General features: G+C 39.9%; 1 protein-coding gene across 9 annotated transcripts in view; it reads left to right on the top strand.

The window, feature by feature from the left end:
- The window catches only part of Sh3kbp1 (SH3 domain containing kinase binding protein 1), a 324,470-nt gene that overhangs the window by 227,188 nt on the left and 84,855 nt on the right, over positions 1-12,427 (top strand). For all 9 annotated transcript variants that reach the window (XM_023563617.2, XM_003466417.5, XM_023563616.2 and 6 more), the window contains one exon: positions 3,102-3,196. In XM_023563617.2, coding sequence (XP_023419385.1) covers positions 3,102-3,196 — 95 coding nt within the window. The remainder of the gene's footprint in view (positions 1-3,101; positions 3,197-12,427) is intronic.

The raw sequence follows: 12,427 nt of genomic DNA, 5'->3' as shown, positions 1-12,427 counted from the left end.
TCTGACTCCTGGCCCAGAGTCCTGTCCTCCTACTTTTTACTCCTCAAAGGTTCCATCAATTTATGGGTGTCAGTTAGGGCTTATCAAGAAATGAGTGACAAGTTTTTGTGTTGGATTCTGGAGCTGCAAAAAGGAGTGAGACATTTGATAGCAACCTGCTCATGGACAGTGGTAGTAGGTAGTATCCACTAGCACTGTACTTTTGTGTTTTGTGTGTGTGTGTTTGACAGGGGATTGAATCCAGGCACTTCTCACTGAGCTATATTCCAAGCTACATCCCAGGCCTTTTTTCATTTCTTATTTAGAGTCAGGGTCTTATTAAGTTCCAAAGTTGCCCAGGCTGGACTCAAATCTATGTTCCATTTGGCTCAGCTGCCTAGAGTGCTGACAAAGCTTCTCCTTTTATCAAAAAAATGATGCTTTCCAAATAATTCTGTGCCTACTGCTCTTCCACAATAGCTATGTGGTAGCAGTGTTCTAAAACTAGATTATAGTGATGGTCAGTCAACTGTATATTTTTAAAGCATATCAAACCGTGTGCAGTTACAATGGGTACTTTTTATGGTTTATGTATTATACCTCATGAAACTTTTTTAAGGCAGGAGACACCTGCCCTTCTCCTTAACTTAGCAGAAATTGTAAGCATAAAACAAAATGGTTCTATGAAAAATTTTAAAGTGTACTAGTACTTTCTTGGCAATATTTTTCCACTATGTGGATTACGAGTTAGTTCTGTAGTCTTTTATTGACCCTCTTATAATGGGCGAGGTACTGGTGGTGACTGAGGGGAAAGAAATGACTCATATATAGGAAGAGGCTTTTTTGGGGTCGTGGAGGGTAGGTGAAGAGGCATGTTATGCCAAGAGGTGGTAACTGGAAGTTTCCTTTTTTCCTGGTTAGTTCCTCCACTGTAGGATGCCTTCTGCTTTAAGCAATAAATACACACCCAACCATAAAGTAGCGATAATTCTTTTACTAAGTCCTATAACAAGAGGTCCAAAGACGGGCTCCCTGAAGCTGACGCATTTGAGGCATCTCAACAGTTTCAGGGATCAGGGTCAAATTCTGTGATTTTCTTGGCTTTCCTCTCATAATTGAAATATGGTTGCAACAATACCAAACATCATCTTGTCTTCTAACAAAAATAAAACTGTTAAAAACAGAAAGGGAAGGCAACTATCTTCTTCAAGTCTTACTCTCTCTTAACCATGGAACAATATCCGAGGATTTCCACAGGGGATTTTCTTTTAAATTTCACTGGCTGCAAATAGGTCATATGCCTTTCCCTAAACCAGTCACAAAGGGGCGTGAGATTCGCAGTAGTTACTAGGACAGGATTTACCCTTTCTTAAGGCTGTAAGAGAGATCTTCCTGAATATAATGATCAAAGAAATTAGGTTTCTGTGAAGGAGGAAAGAGGCACAGATGGCTGCTGGGGACTAACCAGCACTAATTTACCATACTTTATTAACTGTTGTTTGACTGAAGGAAAAATATAACCAGCTTCTTCCCTTGTTAGCTATAAGTATCTAATATCCTTTGTAAAATGCCTCCATGATTTCTGTCCAAAGAATTAATCTTAAACCTGGGGCTCTGCAGGGCAGTTTGTCACTAATGCTGTAAGTGTTTGTGTTATTTTATGTTTGAGGTTGGGTAGTCGTATTTCAGTAGCATAGTCAATAGGAAAATGGGTAAGGAGCTATCATTATGCAATTTAAAGGTGTTTAAATTTTTCCCTCGCTTAAGAACAGTTGACAAATTGGGGAAAGTTTGTTATAATTAATTACAGAGAGATAGAATGTTGGTAACTATGTGGAGTGTGATCTTGGGGAGATTTTTGAACTAGGGCCCCCTCATTCAGCACAGGTTAAATGAGTGTAAGCCATCAGAAACTGGGAGTACCTAAAAGAGACTGTTTCCGACACTTGGATACGGGATATAAAGGATACCTCCATGCCGTTAGACAGAATGCAAAAGCATCTACACGGAAGTAAAGTGATTTCTCCTTTTTTTCCTCTCCATCTCTCTGTTTTATGTTAACCCTAGAACACAGTGTGTCTTGTATTGCGTATTTTCAAGCTGCCTTGATTTTATGTATCACTCTCCTTGATTGATGAGGTATTCACCAAAATAAAGAAATGCATTTTAGTAGTATAAAATATAGCAGGGACAGTATAACTGATATTATAACTATATATTAGTTCTAGGTTATGAGCTGTATGCAGGAAGTGGCCTAAGCCTTGGGAAACATCTAAGGATATTCAAAACCATTAAATCTGTTGACTTTGATGGAGAATAATAAACGCCTACTCTAGTAAATACTAATGTTCTTGATTTTTTTCTTTCTGCCTTCTGCCCTGAGTCATGAAAGCTCTTTTTTCCCAAGTCTTGATTTCACAAATCCTTTACAAGTGCTTTTACTGTCTTCTTAACCAGGAGTGTAGCTCAGTGGTAGGGATCTTGTCTAGCATGCACACAGCCTTGTTTTTGATCCTTATACCAAAAAGAAAGAAAGGAAGAAAGAAAAGCAAAGAAAAAAAGAAAAAGAGATCTGTTTCTGTCACTATTTGTGGTTGTTTGTGGTTGACATGTATTCACATACATCAAAATTTATCTCTTAAGACATACCATAATGAGGCAATTTTTCAGTTTTCATTTTTTTAGGTACTGTGTCAGCTTTGTAACATATATAAATTCCTTGTTTCTGATTTTATATTTGGAAGAAGACAGACAGATCTTAACTTTCTGTTCTCTGAAGATGTCTGCTTATGCATGCACCTGAAGTGTATATAAAATGGTACATGTCTGTTTTCCTCAGGCCAAGGACACGTTTTTGCTTTTTCTGCCTGAGAAAAGCAAAGCAGTCAATAACATTTCATGATGTCACACTATTTGTAAGGGGGAAAATGTAGAGAATAAATATGCATGAGCCTACGATGAGCACTCCTAGGGAGTTTTCTGAGGGTGACCCTTTATGTAGTCATAGTATCCTACCTATTATGAGTGCCTCCGCCTTAAATGAACACAAGAGAGAACAGTTTCTCCTGGGCCAGCTCATTTATAAAGCACCTTAAGGATTGTGTTTTCTCTTCTTCTTACAGCCAAGGATTACTGCAAAGTAATATTTCCATATGAGGCACAGAATGACGATGAATTGACAATCAAAGAAGGAGATATAGTGACTCTCATCAATAAGGTAAACCCTTAAACTGAAGTGCTTTGGGGTATCTGCAAAATAGCACTGGCTTTTGTTTCAGCCCTTGATACACCTGGTTTCCATCGTTTTGAACTTGTGGCACAGTTTTATGTCTTTCCTTTTGTGATCAAGCTGAGTCCAGATGAATGGATGAACTTGAAAACTGAATAGATTCCTGTTAGATCTGGTTTAAACTGCCGATTTACATGACCTTGCAGAAAAGTGTGTCCCAGAAGGAATAATCCAGAAGGCAGCTTGCTCAGTCACAGACTTTGCCCTCCACAGCAGCCAGGCTGCAGAGCTATGTCATAGGGGACTGATAGAATGCCTTTGAAGAGGCTGGTCATGCCTCATAGGCAGCAAATGCTTAAAGAATATTTGCTGTTCAAGATCAAGGACAGATAGAATGCCTGAGAGAATTTTATTTTTCTTATTTGGACTAAGAAGGTTGGATGATTTTTTATCATTATAACCAGAGAGCCCCTTAAACACCAGGAGAGCTATAAAATCTGTGTAGAGATGCAGTTTACCAAGATCTTGACCATGAACACTTTCTCCTCTCGTACTCATCAAGTCAGTAGTTGAAAGTCATGTTATTGAAGTGATTCCTAGAACCTTTTCTCTGAAGTACAGGGTTTTTATATAGAAGGTGGTTTTATTCTGGTATCTAGATATGTGTGTAATTTCGTATGTAAAGTGTGACTTGGAGATCACCATGGCACCTGAGCTCTTGCAAGGCTAAGAAACACTGGTTGTGGTGCAGGGTGCAGAGAAAGGAGAGAGGAAGCAGGGGACTAGGGTAGAGAGAAGGGACCTCAGTGTTGTCTACCGTTACCCCTGAGTTTGTCCATACATGATTGATAGCGTTTACCTTTATGCCCAAAGATTGTTACTTCTAGGAAACAGTTTTGGAGATTTTGTGTTTGAAAGCCTAACCCAAAGATGCCAGTGAACTAAGTAGCTTGCCAAAGGTCAGGCACATTTTAGGGAGAGAGCAGGCCCCTCATGGACTCCATGTGAAAGTGGTATGCTAAACAATACTAGAGCTACACACTTTTCTGGAGTAGCAAATTACACCCTGCCTTGCAGATCACCCAAGAACCCATCCATCTTTTTACCTGCAAATTACTGTCCCTTTAAGTTATTTCAGTATAGCTCTGTGGGTGTTGAATGTGGCAGGAGGAAATGAGAGGAGAAGAAAGATGCTTCCTTTGTCATTCCATTCTACAAGGAGGCAGAAGTGCTTCTCTTTTTGTCCCTCTCCTCCCCTTGTCCTTCTGTTGAGTATTTTTGGGCTGCTTTCTTATGAACGGTACATTTCCTATTTTTAATCACACCTGTAACCAAACAAACAGGATAAGGAAATCATTAAATGGGCAAGAAGCATAATTCAAAAACTTTACTAATTAGCACTGATAATTGGCTTTAGTAAAACAAGGAAAGGGATAGAATGGTTTATCCCTTGTAAAGATAAAGCAACCTGGGGCTGGGGATTTAGCTCAGTGGCATAAGCACCTGCCTTGCAAGCAGGCAGTCGTGAGTTCGATCCCTGGTACCGATAAAAATGAAAAAAAGAAAAAAAAAAGATAAAGCAACCTGAGAACTAAATAGCTGTCATTCTTTGTGAAAGGAAACAACTCAATGTCCTGTTCTTGTGTTGCTTTTAGATAAGGGGAAGCACCTTTTTAATGGAATATTCTGTGTGTCAATAATGTTGAATAAGACTTGAGAAGAGGAAGAACCATCATGGTTGGTCTCTTACATCTGAACACATTGCTTTCCATCTTAACACATTATACTTTGGTATATACTTACCATTTGATATCATGTCATGATGAGAACACATTATCTTGATCTCGGTAATTTTTATCTCTAGCCTCACAGTCTGGACCCAGTAGGGAGAAATGGGTAGGTGGATATGACAACCTGCTTTCAAGAGTATCCTCTTGAAACTCTTTTCAAGGGTTGTATCCCATTTCTCCAGTTTTGTGGGTTAATGTGGTTTTTTTTTGGGAGGGTGGTTTTGTTTTTGTGACAGGCTTTACTATGTACCTCAAACTGGCCTCGATCTTGAGATCTCCCTGCCTTAATGTCTCAGGTTCAGAGATTGCAGGCATGTGCCTCCATACTCAGTTTAGGATTAACGTCCAATTTTTTTTTTTATTTTGGTTTATTGAGACAGGGTCTCACTATGTAGCCCAGGTTTGCCTTGAACTCATAGTGATCCTCCTGCCTCAGCCTCCTGAGTGCTGGAATTGAACCCCTATATCTGGTGGATTAATGTCTTTAGAAGTAATTTGAGATTACTTTTGCAAAACGAGACATTGTCATTTCTCCTTTACATTTAGTTCTTGGACCCATCTTACACCTTGATCATGTTCCCCAGGCCTAGGAGTGCTCATACTAGTTTGAAACTTGGTCCCCCTAGAGCCACCCTTCCCTCCCCCGCAAGCCGCCTTTCCATGCCCCTGCCCCTCCCTGTCCATGCGAGAGCCAAGCCCAGGCTTGTGAGCCTGACAAACAGGGAGGGGCTGGGCCTCTCCTCCACACTTTGGCCAGAGGAAAGCCCTGAAGTGTTGAAGGGTAGAGGGTACTATCACAGACTGCAGTTACCCACTATCCACTTCATTCCTAGCACCCCAGTCTTTTCTGTCATCCCCTAACAATGCTATGCACACATAACTCCTATGCACCAAGCAGTATTCAAGAGCTTTTCTTTTCTTTATGATAAAATCCAGATAGGTAGTGCTGATATTCTTTCCCCCAGGTGTTCTGGACACAGTCCTGTCTTTCGGACCTTAGTCCATGTGACTGTTCTAGAGGAACCTACTATGTATCCCCATCCTGTTCATGTGTCCTCATGGGCTTGACCCTAAGCATGTGTGTTCCTCTCATCTACCCATTTAGCTGTTTTCTGATAGCAAATAACAGAGCCAGTCTTAATTCATCCTGCTTGAGGCAATTATGAGCTTGTTGCTTAACAAAACCCTTGTTTTATAGCTATCATTTTGTTGTTATGTTATATGATCTGCTGGCACATAAGGTCTCTTGCTCTCCTGTACTGGCACAGGTTTTATTTTTATTCCCATAAAGTTCTTGCCAACTTTCATGTAGTGTTTCAGTTTGCTGGAAGCAGTATGTTAAGATAACAAGTTATGCAGGCTACCGGCCTAGAGAAACTAGGATTTAAATCCCGGCTTTGCTGTGCCTGGCTATGTGACTTAACCCCTCTGAGCCTCAGTTTCCTCAAACATAAAGCTGGCCTCACAGGACTGCTATAAGGCTTCACTGAGATACTGTGTATAAAACACCTCTTGCAGGAAGTAGTTTGCCAGTGATGCCCATACTCCTAGGAATTGTCACCTCAAACAAGTTTGGCTGCTTTTTATGACTTCAGAAATGGAATAAAAGATTCTCATGTCTGGGTCCAATCTGCTGTTAGGGCTGGAATACTGGAACATCAAGTAGGTACAAATGGTAAAAAGAAAAAAGAATCCACCTAAAATAGTTAAGACTTCACAGTGGGTGATATTTTAGCAAGAATTTAGAAAGAAAATGTGCCATAAATATTTTGCCTGCTAAAAGTGGGGGAAATGGAGTCTGAGCCTGTGAAACTCTGCTGACATAGAAAAGTCTTACCTCTGCCTATAACTTCAAGAGCCACCTAAAGTTCATTAAGATGATAGTATATTTTATTATGACCAGTTTAATATGTGTTTTCATGTATGTGTTTATTATACGTATGAATTCGGGTGAAAGACTTGAATTATTATTCTCTAAATTGGATTGCATTTTCAGTGAGAATCTCCACTGACCCCAAATTCTACCCTTGTTTTGCAGTTTGTTAAGGCGGTTTCTCTTTGCCTTCATTTCTATGCCATGGCAGGAGTCATGGAGTGAACATTAACCTCGTTTTCAGCCCCAGATTGTCAGTTTGTGTGGCTTTCTAGAAAATGTCAGACACCTTTGGTGGATTTCTGTAAGGCCTCTGTGGTTCCTGAAATAATGTGCAAGGACCTGAACTATTTGTGTGTGTCCCTGGAAACTAGGATGAGATATGGCAACTGGAATGGTTTGTTTTTTAGTTTATTTATAAAGAATTCTTGTGGATTTGGAACATTTCCACTTGTGCAGAACACACCTGTGTTTAGCTTTTATTTCCAGTCACTCGAAAATAGCTTTGCGCCTGTGTTCCTGCCGCCCCCATCCCTGTCTTCCTGATTTATGCTCAGAGCATGTTTGGGAAGGTTCAGAAGCCTCGGGATCTGGTTTCCAAGTAGAGAAGCTCCCTGGAGAAGGTCTGAGGACAGCTTGGTGAGAACGAGACCGGGGCTCAGCTGTGACAGTGGCCGCCATCCGATGGTGTGCTTGCCGTGGCTGTTTTCATTTGGGGCAGAATGAGATGATGGGCTCGCTCTTGGCAAACAGCCTTCTGGCCTCAGAGCAACAGTACTGTCCTCACATCCTGCTCTGATCTGGGGGGAAGAGCTTCCCGTTGACCCCTCTGTAAACAAGGATCTTTAGAAATTGCTTATAAAAATAGTTACCATGGGTAACTGCGTCTTTCACCCTTAAACTATTCACAGTGCCTTCTCTTCATTGTTATAAGCTTGTTTGGCAACATCAATATCAACATATGAAAAGGCAGTATTATTGCCAAAATCATGGAGTGGTAGAGATGGGGACTTTGAAGGGGAAAGAAATCATATAGGCCGCCATTGGTGTTTATGGAAGGAAACCAGGAAACCAGTAGATACACCCTAAAGAAGAAGGACACACAGTATTTTGCATAAAGGTGGTTTGTGGCACCTCTGACTCTAGTACTCTAGTCATCTTTCCTTGGACCATAAGGATTATTCCCTAAAGATTGCCAGCAGCAATTTTAATTTGGACCCTGTTCTCATCCTCAATGTTCCTTCGTTCATCCATTGAAAAAGATTTGTGATGTGGTTAGGAGACGTGCTAGGTGCCAGGCGGGAGTGTGTAGACGCGCTGTGGGGGCGGAGCTAACACTGAATACTAACGTACCAGCCTCTGTCATCCCTGCTGCCACATTTTCCTCCTTCTTTCTCTTGACAGCATTTGAATATTTAACTTAATACTAACTGGATCCACCTGTAGGCCCGTGGCTGCACAGCTCGTTTCTGGGCCACTGTCAGTGAGAACTGAGGCCCTTGGGCACCCTTCCTTTCTCCTCACAAGTCTCCCAGGAGGATAACATCTTGCTTCATCCTCCTAGCACTCCTGAGAGTGGAGTGGGACCGTGATTGTTTGCTCCAGATCTCATAGGAGGAGCAGAAGCCGGAGTGTATGAGCAACTCTCCCAAGAGACTTGCAGTGTGTCAGCAGTGGAGCCGGGTGGAGGTGTCTCCTGACTCCCTGTTGAGTGCTCTTGTGACTTGGAGGCAGGGCAAGGTGCTAACTGTGGGTGGAGTCTGTTTCCTGTTTGGTGTTGGATACTTGTGCTAGCTGTGGGCTTAGTTGCTTCCGGAGGTGGTTCTTGTCCACTCATCTAGAGCTACCTTTTCTTGTTTGATATCCAGGACAAGTGTCTATATAGTTTCGTTTCTAAAAGAATGGCATCATTACTCCTTGTCAGAGCAGCAAGGTTACCCTACATCCATTTGTTTGACTCTTGCCTTTTGGAATCCAGGTTTCTGATCTATGAGAGTCAGGACATCACTGAGGTGGTTTCTCTATCATCCATGACTTTCTGATTCTGTAGTCACCTGTACAGAAATGAAGTTATATTCAGTAGGCTAGCATCAATTCCTTTTGTGCCCGAAGCCTCCCACTCCAACTGCCATCTTCTCCTTTCTTCTCATTTGTAGCATATTTTGCTGTCTTGTTGTCTTCTAGGCTGGGGCGCCACTAGGCTTTATGCTTGCTGGTAATGTGACAAAAAACCAAAGTGAGAGTCTTGAATTTTTTTATATATTGCCCCATTTGTTCTGTTTCTTTCCCCTTCCAGATTCATTAATTCATTATTAATTGAAATATTCATGAGAAAAATGTTTTTAGACTTCCTTGCTGTCTGCCCTACAAGAAGTAAGGTTGTTCCCAGAAAAAGAGACATGGATTTGGGGATCTCAAAGAAAGATACTTTAGCTTGGTATAAGAAAGCCAACTGGCTAACTAGATTGCTGGCCTTGATCCTTCTCTCGAACCTCCTGAAGCCTTTAGCAGAGCTAAAATACAGGGCTTAAACGTGGTCAAGGGTGAAGAGTAAATTAGTAAGTGTCACCCTGAAGATGGTGACATGCTGCCATACCTATTAGAGGCACATGTTTTATAAGTGAATGTGATGAAGTTAAGCACAGGTCTGGGATCGTGTGGGTTTACACACATTTGAAAAATGTCAGTGTTCAGCAAATGGGTCATTATGTCAGGGAATGTATTTGCTGCATTATGGCTTGTCTTGTTAGACTGTGTATATCCTTATTTGGGACAGAAGTCACAGTATACCTATTCAGAGGATTAGAAGTCCAGAGGAATACAGCTGCTATTTCGTCTCCTCTTAAAAATAGTTAGGATGCTGCAGTAAATGAGCAGAATAATGACACCCTAAGTGTGTCTGATCACAACTCATCCTCATTGTGTTTGTTTGCCATCACGGGCACACATTTTTATTAGTAGAAGTGCATTAGTTATACAAGGTAGCAGTTTTCCTTTTGGCACAATCATATGTGCATATAATATACTTTTATAATTTCACACCTCATTAACCTTCATTATCTGGCCCTCCCCCCATTGTCCTTCTCTTTTCTAATAGTGTTGCTTCGAATTTCATTTCTTCTCTTTTTAAATTTTTTTAAGATCACACATATGCAGGAAAATATGCAGCACTTGCCTTTCTGAGTCTGGTTTGTTTTGCTTAACCTGATAATGGCCAGTTCCTTCTGTTTTCCTGCAAATGACATGATTTCATTCTTCATGGTTGAATAATATTCCACAGTATGTATATATACCGCACATTATATATAATACATACACCTGTGGTGTCTATATGCCACACATTCTCTATCTATTCACCTGCTGATGGGCGTGTAGGTTGACAAACACGATTTTAAATTAGATGGAACAAGAGAAAATTTCTATTTAGTTCACCGGTAGACTGTTAATGCCACTCCCAAATTTTGATGATTATTATTATGGATTTTTCCTTAGAATCACTGGCAGATGAACTTGCCCTTGATGCAAACTGTTTTATGTACCACCACAAATAATATGAAACTACGTAAGAGAGCCTCTGCGTTATGATATCACTCCAGAGTGCTATGCTTATGTAGCAGAGCATCAGAAATTCTCTCGACATCATCTTGAAGCACTTTCCCCCGTGCAGAACACAGAAAATTCTGCAGGTGTCTTAAGAAATTACAGAAACTCCCTTGTCCCCTTGTTTCCAATTTCTAGCTTTCTGTGTGTATTACTCTGAAAGCTGTGTAGTGAGGATAAGTGGCGTGGGTAGCTGAAAGGCCTCTAGAGACATAAAAGTTACAGTTATTGCTATGATCAGTTACTATAGAAAGAAAACACAAATGCCACATGACTCACTGTCCTTGGTATATTGAACTGTTCTCAAATTAAGGTCAATACTTTCCCTGAAACCCTCCTTCAATGTTTACTTTACCTTTTCTTAGTATAAAAGTAATTTACTACCGTTACACAGCTCCTGTGTTGTTCCATATCTTAAAGCTCTTTACATTTGCATTTTATTAAAATACATAGTTTTTTGGATGGAAAGTGGCACTGAATTCACTTTTAATATTTTAAAACTTTTTATAAGTAATACTTTCAGAAAAAAAATGAGAATAAGCATATAAATACAACAAAAAAATAAAAGTTACCTGTGAGCTCATCCCTTTCTCATACCGTTACTAGTATTTTAGCAACTATTCTTCCAGACATCTTCCAGACATGCACACAGTTATAGTTTAAAATACAAAGAAGGTCAGATTTTTCACACCATTTTGTAACCCTTCTTATCCAAAATATATCACGATTATCTTTGGCAACATGGTTAGATAGTTAATCTGCAGAGTACCATTATCTTCTTTTAAAATTTAACCTGTTTCTGATTTTTCTCTATTTTATTTTGTTAATTAATTAAGTTTATTAGTACATTTAGGTATGCATAATAATCACATTCATCATAAGGAATTTGTAGCTGTACATAGTGTAACTTGATTCCGTTTTTGATTTAATTTTTGCCATTCCCCTACCCTTCAACCCCTCCCCCTCTCCTTTTTAGAAAAGCTTTGTTTCTGTTTTTTTCCTTCTTTTCTCATTTTTCTCTTCCTCTCCCCCTCCTTCCCTCATTCCCCTATTCCCCTTCCCATTTGAACACTTTTTTCTATTTCATAATATCTATTCTACATTTTAGTCCTTATTTACATTTTCAGCTTCTCACACCAGAGAAATAATATGGTATTTACACATGTGTGTATGATTTATTTCATTCAAGAGTATGGTCTCAAGGTGCACCCATTTAGCTAGAAATGTCTCAAGCTTATCTTTGTTTATGTCCAAGTAGTACTTCACTGTATTAAAAAGTCACTTCTTTATATATTTGTCAGTTGTTGGGCATTTGGGCTGTTTGCAAGACCTAATAGCTATTACAGACTGCCACTATAAACATGGGTGCATGTATCGCTGTGGTATGATGCTTTTCATTCTTTTAAGAAGATACTAAGAAGGGCAATAGCTGGATCAAATGGGACCTCTAGTCCTAGTTTTTTTTCCTCCCAGAGAGTCCATGCCAATTTGCACAGTGCTTATACCAGTCTACACTGCCAACCAAAAGTGGGGAAGGGCTACTTTTTCCCCACAGCCCCACCAGCATTTGTTATTCATTGATTTTTTTTTTTGATGATAGCCATTCTTTCTAGGATGCAATGGAAAATCTCAGCATTGTTTTTAATGTGAATTTCTCAAATTACCAGTGATGTAGAACATTTTTTCATATATTTATTTGCTGTTTCTGCTTCTTCATCTGATAAGTGTCTGTTCATTTCAGACACCCTGGGTTAGGTCTTTCAATGTGGGGGATCTGATTTTTTGACTTATTTATATATTCTGAATAGTGGTTCTTTATCTGAAGAACAACTGGAAAGATTTATTTTTCCCACATTGTAGGTTTCTCTCCACTCTGTTGGTGATTTCTCTTACTGTGAAAAATCTTTTTAATAAGATTAGATACCAATTGTTGATTTCTTCGTGATAGCACCTGTG

The sequence above is a fragment of the Cavia porcellus genome, unplaced genomic scaffold (genome assembly GCF_034190915.1).
Source record: "Cavia porcellus strain 051 isolate PalLab524CR breed Dunkin Hartley unplaced genomic scaffold, mCavPor4.1 scaffold_33, whole genome shotgun sequence".
NCBI lineage: Eukaryota > Metazoa > Chordata > Mammalia > Rodentia > Caviidae > Cavia > Cavia porcellus.
Note: the sequence above shows the minus strand (reverse complement) of the source record. Positions and strands in the feature narration are given on the sequence as shown.